Source organism: Nomascus leucogenys, chromosome 1a (assembly GCF_006542625.1).
Source record: "Nomascus leucogenys isolate Asia chromosome 1a, Asia_NLE_v1, whole genome shotgun sequence".
Lineage (NCBI taxonomy): Eukaryota > Metazoa > Chordata > Mammalia > Primates > Hylobatidae > Nomascus > Nomascus leucogenys.
Genome location: NC_044381.1, coordinates 33,275,700 through 33,289,481, shown reverse-complemented (window position 1 = coordinate 33,289,481; position 13,782 = coordinate 33,275,700). Strand labels below are relative to the sequence as shown.

Genomic DNA, 13,782 nt, shown 5'->3' with positions numbered 1-13,782 from the left:
TGTTTCTTGGAAAGAATATTGTTTGCCTAAAAATATGTGATTTTCAATGCATTTTACTTTTTACTCTATTTTTACTTCAATGCATTTTCAATGCATTTTACTTTTTACTGAAAGCAGTATTTTAGCTAACTCATTTTAAATTCCCATTTCTCTTGTATTCACTGTTCAGAAAAAAAGATATAAGAGAACACTATGCTTTGGAAATATGATACCGCCTTGGTGCTGTATTTTATATCAAGTGTCAACTAAAAACACCTTCTGAATGGGTGGATGTGGCCTCTGGAGTAAGACCAGTAGAGAGGCTCCAGTTTACAAAAACACTTATTATCCCATTTACTGAACTATTTTCAGAATCATCCAAACAGCCTCAGTTTCATTTAAGCCTTGAGCTTTGAAACACATAGGAAGTGTCTAGAGCTGAATCGCATCATTTACGCCTATGTGTAATAGGCATAATAAAGCAGAAGTCAAGAGCTCTTGAACTAGCCAAAGTTCAGCAAGTAAGGGGACAGGAAGCTCTCTGCAGATCTGGGGTTATCAATGTGACAGCACTCATCAGGAAAGATTAAAGTGGAGCATGGAGACATTGGCAGTTAGGGCTAGCAGCAGGGTCTATAGGCTGAAAATCTCCTGGGTGAGTTTTAAACAAAATCTAAAACAAAAACCATTTCTGCCTTCTTGGAGATGTTTATTACTATTGAAGCCTCCCAGGGAGAATATTAGAAGTATCTAAAAATCCGTAAGATTGAAAGCCCTGAAACTACTTAGAGACTAATATTGGGGAGTATATAAAGAACTCTCTCCTCTTCCTCAGAGTGTTAGAATATCTAGAGTGTGGGCAAAATCTGATCACCAGCCTCTGCTGTCCTTTAAGAACCCAAAGTGACAGAGATATCAGGAAATGTGATGACTTTGGGGTTGGCTGTGTCTACTTTGCTTTCAGGGAAGGTTATTTGGTGAGGGTAAAGGCCCATGGGATTGTAGAAGGAAATGATGGCTGAAGGAAGAAGCAATGCAAGAAATCACGCTGGCCTTAGAGAGCTTAACTGACTGAACTGAGATTGAAGCCCAGTTATGTGATTTCAGTTTCCCTTAACGAGCCCTCTCTTTTTAGCTCCTATCATAATGGCAAAGATGTTGGAGCTAAAAAAGCGCCTTAGGGATCCTGTAGTAAAACTTCTTCATTTGACAGATGAGAAACTGACACCCAAAGAGGTCAAGCAACTAGTCCAAAATTAAACACTTGGTTAGGGCAGAGCCAAGCTACAATTACACTATATTTCCTTACTCCAGGACTAGGCACAATGATTTCTTTCTCCTGTTTCAACACAAATTCTTGCCTGGGTAGACCAACAAGTACAAACAGAAAACGTAGGACATGTATATATGCTTTTACACTGAACCTCAAAAAGTTTCCGTTACTTACCCAAAGTCACACATCAATAAATGAGAGAGCTGAGATTTCAACTCCAAAGCCCGCATTCAGGAAACAGCAATAACTTTGATATCGCCCAGTACTAGAGCCACAACTAGCATATGTATGACCACAAAATACGTATTCTGGGAATTCTAAATGCCCTTTTAAGTTGCAACCACATATAACATGCAGTGAAATTTCCTTACAATATAAAATTATAATACATTTTTCAGTGACTAGTTTTTTTCCACAGACTGTTTATATTCTGAAATCTAAAAACTTCCTCTAAACTTTTTGTATTGATATCAGTTATTTATTGCATATCACATGTTTTTAAAAATATTTGTGAAGAAGAAGGATGGAGCAAGTTGGTGGAATAGTACTATGCAGTAATCATACCCCCTCCAACTGAAACATCAACTTGAACAACTATCCATGTACTAAAATATTAATACCTTCACAAGAGCTAAGGAAACCAGGTAAGAGATCAGAGTAACTTGTTGGAGCACAAAAATAATAAAAGATGCATTGAAAATGTTAGAAAGGAGAGTTTTACATTACCTGTACCAGCCCTCCCCCAACCATCACAACACTGAGAGAGACACCATCCACTTGGGGGAAAGAGAGGGCGTAAGAACAGGACTTTGCCTTGGACCCCAACCCTGGACCCACCACAGTAAAATCCAGCATCAGGCAGGCTGGCAGGCACCCACAGCCCCAGACTCCAGAGTAGTACCCACAGACTGAGTCCCAGTGCTGGGTGGGACCCTGCAGTCCCAGACTTCAAGTCTGTGAGGCAGACTTGATCTCCCAATTGTACTACCGCTGGCTTGACTTCAGTGTCTATAGGATCTGGACAGGCCTAAGCAGCAGGCAGGCCTCAGCAGCCCCAGGTTTTGGGCACACCCCACCCCTGTAGTGACCCTGGGATTCAGAACCAATCTCAGTGGCCTGCCCAAAATCTCTGAATGGGCTGTCAAAGAGCTTTTCCAGACAAAGCTAATCTGCAAACACTGGAATAAGTACCTACTTCTACAAATGTGTATATATTGATACACAGCCCCAAGAAGAATCAGTATAACATGACATCACCAAAGGGACAAAATAAAATGCTGCTAACTGACCCTAAAGAAATAGAGATGTTTGAACTCACTGACAAGGAATTCAAAATAGAACTGTTTTTAAGGAAGCTCAATGAACTTCAAGAAAATACAGAAAAACAATACAAGTAAATGAGGAAAATAGTGAGCAGAACGAGAAATTTCACATTATATTGGATGTTACATTTAGCATTATATAATTATAAAGGGGTTAATTCAGCAAGAGAATATAATAATTATAAATTCATATGCACCCAGCACTGGGACGTGCAGATATACAAAGCAAAAAATTATTAGAGCCAGAGAGAGAGACCTCAATGCAAAAACAGCTGGAGATTTCAATACCCCACTTTCAGCATTGGATAGTTCAGACAGAAAATCAATAAAGGAACATTGATCTTAATCTGTACTATAGACCAAATGGACTTGATATTTACAGAACATTTCATCCAATGGCTACACAATACACACATTCTCCTCCTCAGCACATAGATTATTCTCAAGGACAGGTAATATCTTAGGACATTAAAAAGTCTTAAATTCAAAAAATAATCATATCAAGTATATTCTCTGACCACAATGGAATAGAACTAGAAATCAATAATAAGAGGAATGTTGGAAACTATACAAACATGTGGAAATTAAACAATATGCTCCTGAATGACCAGTGGATCAATGAATAAGAAGGAAGTTAAGAAATATCATGAATCAAATGAAAATAGAAACACAACATACCAAAGTGGATGGAATTGAGCAAAAGCAGTACTAAGAGGGAATTTTTTAGCAATAAACTCCTACAGCAAAAAGGTAGAGAAACATCAAACAAACAACATAATGATGCATCTGAAAGAACTAGAAAAACAAGGGCAAACCAAACCCAAATTATGAGAAGACATAATAAAGATCAGAGCAGAAATAAATGAAATTTATAAAACGATACAAAAGGTCGATGAAATGAAAAGTTGGTTTTTTGAAAAGATAATTGACAAACATTTAGCCAGACCAAGACAAAAAGAGATGACTCAAACAAATCAGAGATGAAAAAACAGACATTGCGCAACTGATACCACAGAAATTAGAAGGATCCTTAGAGACTACTATGAGCAGCTATATGCCAATAAATTGCAAAACCTAGAGAAAATGGATAAACTCTAGACATATACAACTTACCAAGATTGAACCATGAGGAAATCCAAAACTTGAATAGATCAATAGCAAGTAATAAGATTGAAGTCATAATAAAAAGCTTTTCAGCAAATCAAAGCCCAGGACCTGATGGTTTCACTATTGAATTTTACCAAACATTTAAAGAAGAACTAATACAAATTCTACTCAAGCTATTCTGCAAAATAGAGGAGCAAAGAATACTTCCAAACTTATTATATGAGGCCAGTATTGCCCTTATATCAAAACCAGACAAAAACACATCAAAAAAAGGAAAAGTACAGGCCAATATCCCTAATGAACATGGGTGCAAAAATCTTCAACAGAATATAAGCAAACAGAATTCAACAACACATTAAAAAGATCATTTATCACGGCCAAGTGGGATTTATCCCAGGGATGCAAGGATGGTTCAACATATGCAAATCAATCAATGTGATACATCATATCATCAGAATGAAGAAAAAAAATCATCATTTCCATTAATGCTGAAAATGTATTTGATACAATTCAGCATTCTTTCATAATAAAAACCCTCATAAAACTGAGTATAGAAGGAACATACCTCAACACAATAAAAGCCATGTAAAACAGACCCACAGCTAGTAACGTACTCAATGGGCAAAAACTGAAAGCCTTTCCTCTAAGATCTGGAACATGATAAGGAAGCCCACTTTCACCACTGTTATTCAATATAGGACTGGAAGTGCTAGCTAGAGCAATCAGACAAAAGAAAGAAAGAAAGAACATCCAAATTGGACAGGAAGTCAAATGATCCTTCCTTGCAGACTATATGATCTTATATTTGGAAAAACCCAAAGACTCCACCAAAAAAAAAAAAAAAAAACTATTAGAACTGATACATAAATTCAATAAAATTTCAGGATACAAAATGAACCAACAAAAAATAGTAGCATTTCTATATGCCAACAATGAACAATCTGAAAAAGAAATCAAGAAAATAATTCCATTTACAATAGCTACAAATAAAATACCTAGGAATAAACTTAAATAAGTGAAAGAGCTCTACAATGAAACTATAAAACACTGATGCAAAAAATTGAGGACACAAAAAATGGAAAGATATTTCATGTTTGTGGATTAGAAGAATATTGTTAAAATGCCCATTCTACCCAAAGTGATCCACAGATTCAGTGCAATTCCTATAAAAATACCAATGATGCTCTTCAAAAAAATAGAAAAGAAGTAATTCTAATGTTTATATGACATCACAAAAGACCCAGAATAGCCAAAGCTATCTTGAGCAAAAATAACAAAACTGGAGGAATCATATTACCTGACTTCAAATTATACTACAGAGCTATAGTAACCAATACAGCATGGTGCTGACATGAAAACAGACACATAAACCAATAGAACAGAATAGAGAACCCAGAAATTAATAAAATAAGAATAAATAGAGACTAGAAAAACCATAGAGAAGAACAAAATGAAGAGTTGCTTTTTTGAAAAGATAGACTAAATTGACAAACCTTTAGACTAAGAAAAAAGAGAAGATTCAAAGATTCAAAATGAGATGAGAAAGGAAACATTACAACTGATACTACAGAAATACAAAGGATCATATTAGACTATTATGAACAATGATACACCAATAAATTGGATAACCTAGAAGAAACAGATAAGTTTCTGGAAACACACACCCTACCCAAGATTAAATCATGAAGAAATAGAAATGACAAACCAACTAATAACAAGTTAGGGGATTGAATCAATAATATACAGTCTCCCAGCAAAGAAAAGCCCAGGAGCTGACAGCTTTGCTGCTGAATTCTACCAAAAATTTAAAGTAAAACTGATATCAAACCTTTTCTAACTCTCTTCCAAAAAAATTGAAAGGGAGGGACTACTTCCAAATTCATTTTACAAGGTCAGCATTACCCTAATACCAAAGCCAGAGAAGGACACAACAACATACGTCAACATTCCTAATGAACTTAGATACAAAGATCCTCAAAAAACCCTAACAAATCAAACTTAACAGCACATTTTAAAAGACCATTTACCATGATCATGTGGGATTCATCGCAGAGGCGCAAGGATGGTTCAACATACACAAATCAATAAATGTAGTACATTACTTTAAAAGAATGAGGAACAAAAATGATATTTCAATAAATGCAAAAAAAATGATTTGACAAAATTCAATATCCTTTTATTATTTAAAAAACCCTCAACAAATTAGGTATAAAGAGATGTAACTCAATACAATAAAGGCCATATGTGGTAAACCCACAGCTAAATTCATATTCAATGAAGAAAAGTTGAAAGTTTTTTCTCTAAGATGCAGAATAAGACAAGGGTAACTCTCACCACTTCTATTCAACATAGTACTAAAAGTCCTAGCCAGAGCAATTTGGCAAGAGAAAGAAAAGACATTCAAATTGGCAGCAAAAACATTAAATTGTCCTTGTTTGCATATGACATGTTATATATAGAGAACCCTGAAGACTCTACTGAAAACCTGTTAGAATAAACTAGTTCAGTAAAGTTGCAGGATATAAAACAAAATACAAAAATCAGTAGCATTTCTATATATGAACTGCAAGCTATCTGAAAAAAAAAATCCCATTTATAATAGCTACAAAAAATACTTAAGAATTTATCCAATGAGATGAAAAATATCTACAATGAAACTATAAAATATTGATGAAAGAAATTGAAGATGCAAACGAATGGAAAAATATTCTATGTTCATGGATTGGAAGAATTAATACTGTTAAAATGTTTAATACTGCCTGAAGCAATCTACAGATTCAACTCAATTGCTACCAAAATATCAATGACATATTTTTTATAGTGATGGGATCTTGCTATGTTGACCAGGCTAGTCTTGAACTCCTGGCCTCAAGCAGTCCTCCAATCTCAGCCTTCCAAAGTGCTAGGATCACAGCCATGAGCCACCACACCCAGCTATCAATGATATTTTTCACAGGATAGAAAAAACAATCCTAAAAGTCGTCAATCAAAAAAGACCTAGAATAGCCAAAGCAATCCTGAGCAATAAGAACAAATCTGGAGACATCACACTACCTGACTTCAAAATATACTACAAGGCTATTAGTAACCAAAACAACATGGTACTGGCATATAAAGAAAGACCAATGGAATAGAAGAGAACCCAGAAATAAATCCACATTTGCTATTTGATTGTTGTTGGCTGACAGTAATATACCACTTATCACTTTTGACATGAGAGTATTAGGACATTTTACTTATGAATTCGAGTCCCAACTCTGTTGCATAAGTTCTGTTTAGCCTGTTATACTTTGGTGTGCTTTTGTTTAGATCTGTGTGTGTACACACTCATATGTTTTAATGAAGATAGGTTGTGTGTAAATTTTGTCACTATCTTTTTTTTATCCCCTTGTGTAAATATTGAAAAGCCTCACTGAATGGAGCATTTCTAGAATTTGTACTTATTTTCTGTAGAGTAAGAAATGGGCTTCTGAAATGACTGAGACAAGCAATGCTTTTTTATTTTCTGATTATCTTGTGTTTGTCACTCTCCCATCTCCTTGGTTTATTTTTTAATCATGTGTGATTTCACAACATTTCCAAAGGGGGAAAAAAATGTCTTTCCTACTCTTTTACACAGTCAACACAACACTTCTAACCCAGATACGGATATATTTCTCTCAAACGCAAACCAGTTCTCCAACTGCTGTCCTTTAATTCAACTCAGTTCTGACACTGTCTACCCGGAATTGGTGTCAGATTCTATAGATTGAGGGCTTGGTCTTACAAGACTGCCTCTATTTCTAACACCACTTGCAAGTAACAATCTGTTACCTATACTTCTGAACAACCAGCTATAAACTGAGGTTCCCACAACCCCTCCACTGGTTCCAGTAATTTGCAAAACAACTCACAGAACTCAGGCAAACCCTTTGCTAACATTTACCCATTTATTATAAAGGATATTACAAAGGACACAGATGAACAGCGAGATGGAAGAGATGGATAGAACAAGGTATGTGGGAAGGGACACAAAGCATCCATGCCCTCTCAGGGCTCACCACCCTGTGGGTACCTCCCTATGTTCATCAGTGCAGAACTTTCCTGAACCCAGTCCATTTGGGGTTTTCATGGAGGCTTCGTTATGTAAACACAATTGATTAAATCACTGGCTACTGCTTATTGACTCAGCCTTCAGCCCCTTTTTTTCTCCCCAGAATTGAGAGTGGGGCTGAAAGTTCCAAATCTCTAAGCATATGGTTGGTTCCTCTGGCAACCAACCCCTACCCTTAGGCTAGCCAGAGCTCACCAAGTTGTCTCATTAGAACAAAAGATGATCTAATCACTTAGGGAATTACAAAGACCTTAGGAACTCAGTTTCAGGAACTGGAGACAGAAATATATATATATATATATATATATATATACACACACACACACACATATACACACTTCTTACATCATATCACATTATGATCACATTATGATTTATTTCTATTTCCCTACTATGTATCTGTCTACTTCTGTGTCTCCAGTGCTGGTACAATGCCAGGCACAGAGTGGGTGTTCCCCTCCCCCAAATTGTTGAGCACTACATGAATAAATAAGTAAATTTAGTATAAAAGAGATAGTTTATATTTATTCTTCTGATTTTTATTTATTCTTAAGCACTACAGCCAGAATTCTGTGATTTCTGGCACATAGTGCAGTTTTCCTCTAGTGTTCATCTTCAGGGCAGTTAAAGTTGGAGTGTTCTATCCAAAAGTAAATCCTTTAAGGATTCAATGTCATATTTATTCCAACAAATATTTCATTTCCAAGATTAGGCTGTAGAAAACCACAAAAACAGATATTGCCCCTACTGTATACCAGGTTCCGTTCTAGGCATTGTACAAGGTAGGAAAAAAGTTCTGCCCTTGAAGACATCACAGACAAATGGAGAGGGACATACACACAATAATCCCATTCATTGGGTAGATGTCGGGCTAGAGATCCATATAGTACACTATGGCAGTGACAGGACAGCCTCTTAATTTTCCTACAGGGCCTGACAAAGGCTTCCCCACTAAGGCAGTCACATTTTCATTAAGTCTGAAAAGTAATAGAAATCACTTTTTCTTAAGTCTGCGTCATTAAACCTATATTCTCAAGGACCTTCTTTAACTTGATATGCTTATTTCATTCAACACTGAGCAACTACTGTGTTAACTTTTCACTGGTCTAGGCTCAGGACGCAACCAAGAATAAGACAAGCAGGACATCCCGTAACTAAGAAAAACAATAATACGTAATTATTTGTGATAAGAGCTAGAAACGAGAAAGACAAGGTAAGAGATTCATGTATAATTAAAATACCTAATCTAGTCTGCAAGAGCAGGGAAAGCTCCCTCAAGGAAATAGTACTTCATTTATCCAATCATGTGTGAATTTATCCCCATCTGTTCACTGAGATGAAAAACGGTAGTGTAGTACCATCATATATATTAGGGACAAACAAAGCCCCTTGGCACCTTATTTTGGCAGAGATAGTTCTTATATGAAAAGAGAGAGGGCTGAGTTCCAGAAGCTATTCAAAGATTTTTATATGGTAGAGCATCAATTCATTGTTAATTCCAAGGGATATTAGGAACAGAATATTTCTAACTCTGCACAACCATAGGTACCTCCTGCCAAGGTGATCCATGCTGGGTCATTGTTTACCTATTTGACTCTGAATTCTATTTTTCCTGCCTACTTTCCACCCCGGTTCTTCCTTGCTTGACTCCCTCTGTGCCAGTGCCAAGCCACTATCCCTCCTGCAACCCACCTATGCCTTGCTTCTTTCTTGTACCTCACTGGCCCTTCCTTGTGGATTTCTCTCTGATTCAGCCAATAACACCATGGTACCATGTGTTATTTCACATATCTGCCCTGTCTCTGCTGAGGCTGATGCTGAACTCCAAGGAAGTCTTGTTACTTTTAGAGTGTAACAGAACTGTAAAGCAAGATCTTCAGATCTAAAGTCTAAGAACCATTTTGTTTAGTTAAAAAAAAAAAACTGGCTAAGATGTAGTCCTAACAGATTTATGGCTAGACTAAATATTATTACTAAAGTTTTTAAAACAGCATTCTATCAAAATAATTAAAGTAGCTTATGACTGTTAAAATCATCTTAGCCTGTACATTGAGTAACTTTTCTATTTTTCAGTGGTTTTTCTGTTTTTTTCTCCCTTCCCCATTTTCTCTCCAATGTCAATTTCAACCAGCACTGTCGATTTCAAGGTCACATCATCCAGATTTAGGACAATTCCAGGGAAGTTGGCCATGAATTAAGGAGAACTCCAAAAGCCTTGCTGAGCTACAGAGATGCCAAGGGCCTTGTTGCCTGTAAGAGCAAGAATCTTTTAAGCCACATAAAATGTTCAGTCTATTTTTCTTTCCTTTTAAATAAAATTTAAATTAAAATTTAAAAAAAGGAGAAGGAACCAATCACATTTCAGATTCCAGGCAGGGGTAGGAGCAAAAATACAAATATTAATGGCCCTCAACTGGAGGAACTCAATGTCTTTAGGATAGACTGAGATTTTCCATGTCATGGGGTAAGAACCATAATAGATATTTGGTTCAAGTACTCTTGGCAGAGGAGGGAAAAGGCCCTCCTGTAAATAAAGATGGCATCTTTTACATATACAACAAGCAGCAGAGTCTCCTAGCCATGAGGTTCATTTGGCATTAGGGATGAAAAGTGACTTTCCTAGAGGAGAGAAATCCCCTTCTACCCAGGAGCCTTGGCCTCTTAGCACTTTGTCCTTGTAATGTATATAAGACCTAATCTGATTTTCTGAGATCTTTGTATGTGTTCCTCAGTAGATTATATACTCATGGAGGTTATAAGTCTTTTATTCATCTTGCAATCTGCCTCCCCAGTGACATTACATAGTGCTTTGTCATAATAATAGTAATAATGATGACAACAATGTTAATGCAGTTGTAATTGATTTCATAACAACTTCACCCTCTTATATAATATAGTACATATTAGGGTACTGTTCTATCCAATTCATGCACATGCATATATGAGTGTGTTTATTTATTAAACTTACAAATAGACACTGTTATCCTGTTTACACAGATAACTGAGGCATAGAAAGGTTAATTTGTCCAAGATCATCAGAACTAATAAATCACAAACCCCAACTTTGAAGCCAAGAAACCCTGGCTTCAGAGTTCTCCCTCCTTACCACTATACTTGTCCATAGTAGTGACTTAATAAAAATATTTCTTAAATTTTTACTTAATATTGAGGACAGAGAAAACAAAACAGGTTAAATTCAACATGTTTTAAATGCCAAAGACTTAATATGCTGTTAATGTTTGAGGTAGAACAGTGTAGTGGAAATAGAACTATAGGTCACATTCTAGAGATGCTTCAGATACTATCTGTCTGTGTGTGTCTGAGTTCCTGAAACCCATAAAGGGAGGAGAACATTATAAATGATTCCAGTTTTGAAATTTTATACTTTTTAATTTCTGTTATCCATGTGCCTTTCATTATGTCATCATCTTTATCCATCTAAACAGATATTCCAGCATGACAGGAGAAATACAAGGTATGGGAATTAAAACATTAATAAATTTTCTCTAAAATCACAGGTCTATGTACAGCAAAGATGATCATCTATGAGATCACATTATTCTGGGGAAATGTTAAAATTAGGATTAGGAAAATCAAAATGGCATATGAACAGTAGGAAGTGTGGACTTTGGAATCCAATTGACGTGTATACTAATTCCTGTGCCCCATGTGCCATCCATATGCTTTGGAGGGCAAATTACCTGAACTTGCTAAACTGTCACTCCTCAACAGTAAAGCAAGGATAATTATGCCTACAGGAGGGATCTTGTGAGCCTGAAAATACTATGCTGAAGTGCCTAACGCCCAGTATTTAATAGATGACGGTAATTAACCTTTTACTCTTCCTTGATGAGTCTCAATCTTCAGTTATGGCAGTGTCATCGTTCATGAAAACTTGTCTCCTGCCAATTCCTTGTTTTAAATGGGAATACACTGTGCTGGGTGCCATAAGGATACTAAAGAATTATTAAGATGTAGTCCCTGCTATTAGGGGGCTTCCAATCTACATGAGGGCATTTTAAGTTAAAGGGTAACATATATTTATTAGTTTAACAAGAGAGAGATGCCTATAATAAAGAAGGGCTAATCAACCAGTTCAGGGTAGGAGAAATATATCTGAGGCAAATGTGATCAAATAAGAATTTAGAATGTAAATAATTGTAATGGCACATAATAAAGTAATGCAGTTGAGTAAAGTCTTCACTGAATGTTGTGGATAGGTTCTCGGAAACTGCAAGTTGAAGCAAAACAACATTCTATGTAACAAAACTAATTTTACCATAGACTAATTGATATAAACAAGAGTTAAATTCTTATAGCATACAGTATGCCATTTCACTTAAAGTTCCAGTTTTCATGAACCTATTGATATAAAGTGAGGTCTTACTGTCACCTCTTGTGATGTGTGTATATAATGCCTTCTTGGGCACATTGGCTGTCTGAATCATTCCTCATCATTGCAACTCACACAGAAAGTTAAAGAATTCAATCCCAGCATGAACCTTGTCATAAATTCTATTACAACTTATTATTTCAATTTGTTTCCATGTGACCTTAGATTTTAATATTATAGGCTGAAACTCTATCTGAAATGATCAATTATCACTTTCTCTAATTCTTTTGAAGTGTTAAATGCAAATTACTATCTAATTCACCATCTCTCTCCAACATCTTTTAAAAGGATTGTGGTTCCTCAACAGTTTTGTTTTGTTTTTAAAGCCATGGGCCTCTCTTATCAAACAGATTTCCAACTTGACATTTCTTAAACATTCCTTCCCTAGATTTTTATTGGTGAGATATCCATGTATTTCATAAAATCAACAAGAGAATCCCTGATTGCTCAGGAGAAAACAATTCTGACCGGAGAATGCTGTTACCTGAACCCCTTACTTCGAAGGATCATAAGGTTCACAGGTGAGTACAAGATGGTGCTGAACTAAGCTCTCACACAAAAGTAAAATTACTAAAGGCAAACACTTGGTAAAATAAACTATGGAAGTATCAACATTAAAAGCAAGGGCTGCTTTGGGGATTTTCCTGATCCTACTGCCACATCAAATTTTTGACTCTCGAAATGGTACTTCTTAAATTGTCTTATGAGTGATTTCAACTGATTTTCCCCCCACATAGCAGTTATCTGAGATTCCCCTGGACGTATGTTTTAATATTGGCTGGATATTGCTATACACCTTTTAGGAGAGTCCGGCAAGGGGTTGGGGTGGGGGGAGCATAGGGGACGCCAATAAAATAAGTTTAGAAATAATGAAATTTCCTGACAGAGATTTCCCATCCAGTAATTTTGTTATGCAGGGAATTTAACAAAGAGTGGGAAATCTCAGCCATCAGGTTCTTGAAAATAATGCCTTTTCAAAGTTGGAAAACAAATACTTTTATTAGTGTTCATGATAGGGAATAATGAAGGCATATTCTACATCCCTCCTTCTAGGACTTTTATGAAAACTCCTGAGGTGCTAGTGATTAATAATTACAGATATGGGAATAAATGTGTATGGGTACAGGTAGGAATAGAGATCTTACAAAGTTCCTACACATTAAGTACTCTATAAATGATAACGATTACAGTATTCTAATGAGATCCTACAAATATCTACTGACCAGATTTTTAAGGGAGCCATGATACCATTTAAAACAAGAGAACTGACAACTGAGAAAGTGAGGGTCAGAATACAGCATGCTGTCAACAAGCCTTTTGGTAATACTTAATCTTTTTTTCCTGTTGTAGGAAATGATTGAATTTCTTCAAGTAATAAGCAAATACCACATCAAAATCAAATATGTAATAACTTGTCTTGTTGGAGAGGAAATGAAAGAAATAGTACAGTGGGAAATCTAAGAAAATCTAATTTAAAAGAAGTAACCCTTAACATTAAAATAGTCTCAGGCATTTGATGTTATTTGCAGAATAAAAGTTTTTGCAGATTATGGAAGTTTGCAATTGGCTTACGGGGTATACCCTGATCAATATGATGCCACTACTGTCTAGTTCA

At 36.0% G+C, this 13,782-nt stretch overlaps 1 protein-coding gene across 1 annotated transcript in view; it reads left to right on the top strand.

The window, feature by feature from the left end:
* Nucleotides 1-13,782, top strand: part of PLPPR1 (phospholipid phosphatase related 1) — a 292,974-nt gene that overhangs the window by 246,131 nt on the left and 33,061 nt on the right. The window contains exon 4 of the mRNA XM_003260293.2: nucleotides 12,556-12,688. Within this exon, the coding sequence (XP_003260341.1) occupies nucleotides 12,556-12,688 (133 nt within the window). The remainder of the gene's footprint in view (nucleotides 1-12,555; nucleotides 12,689-13,782) is intronic.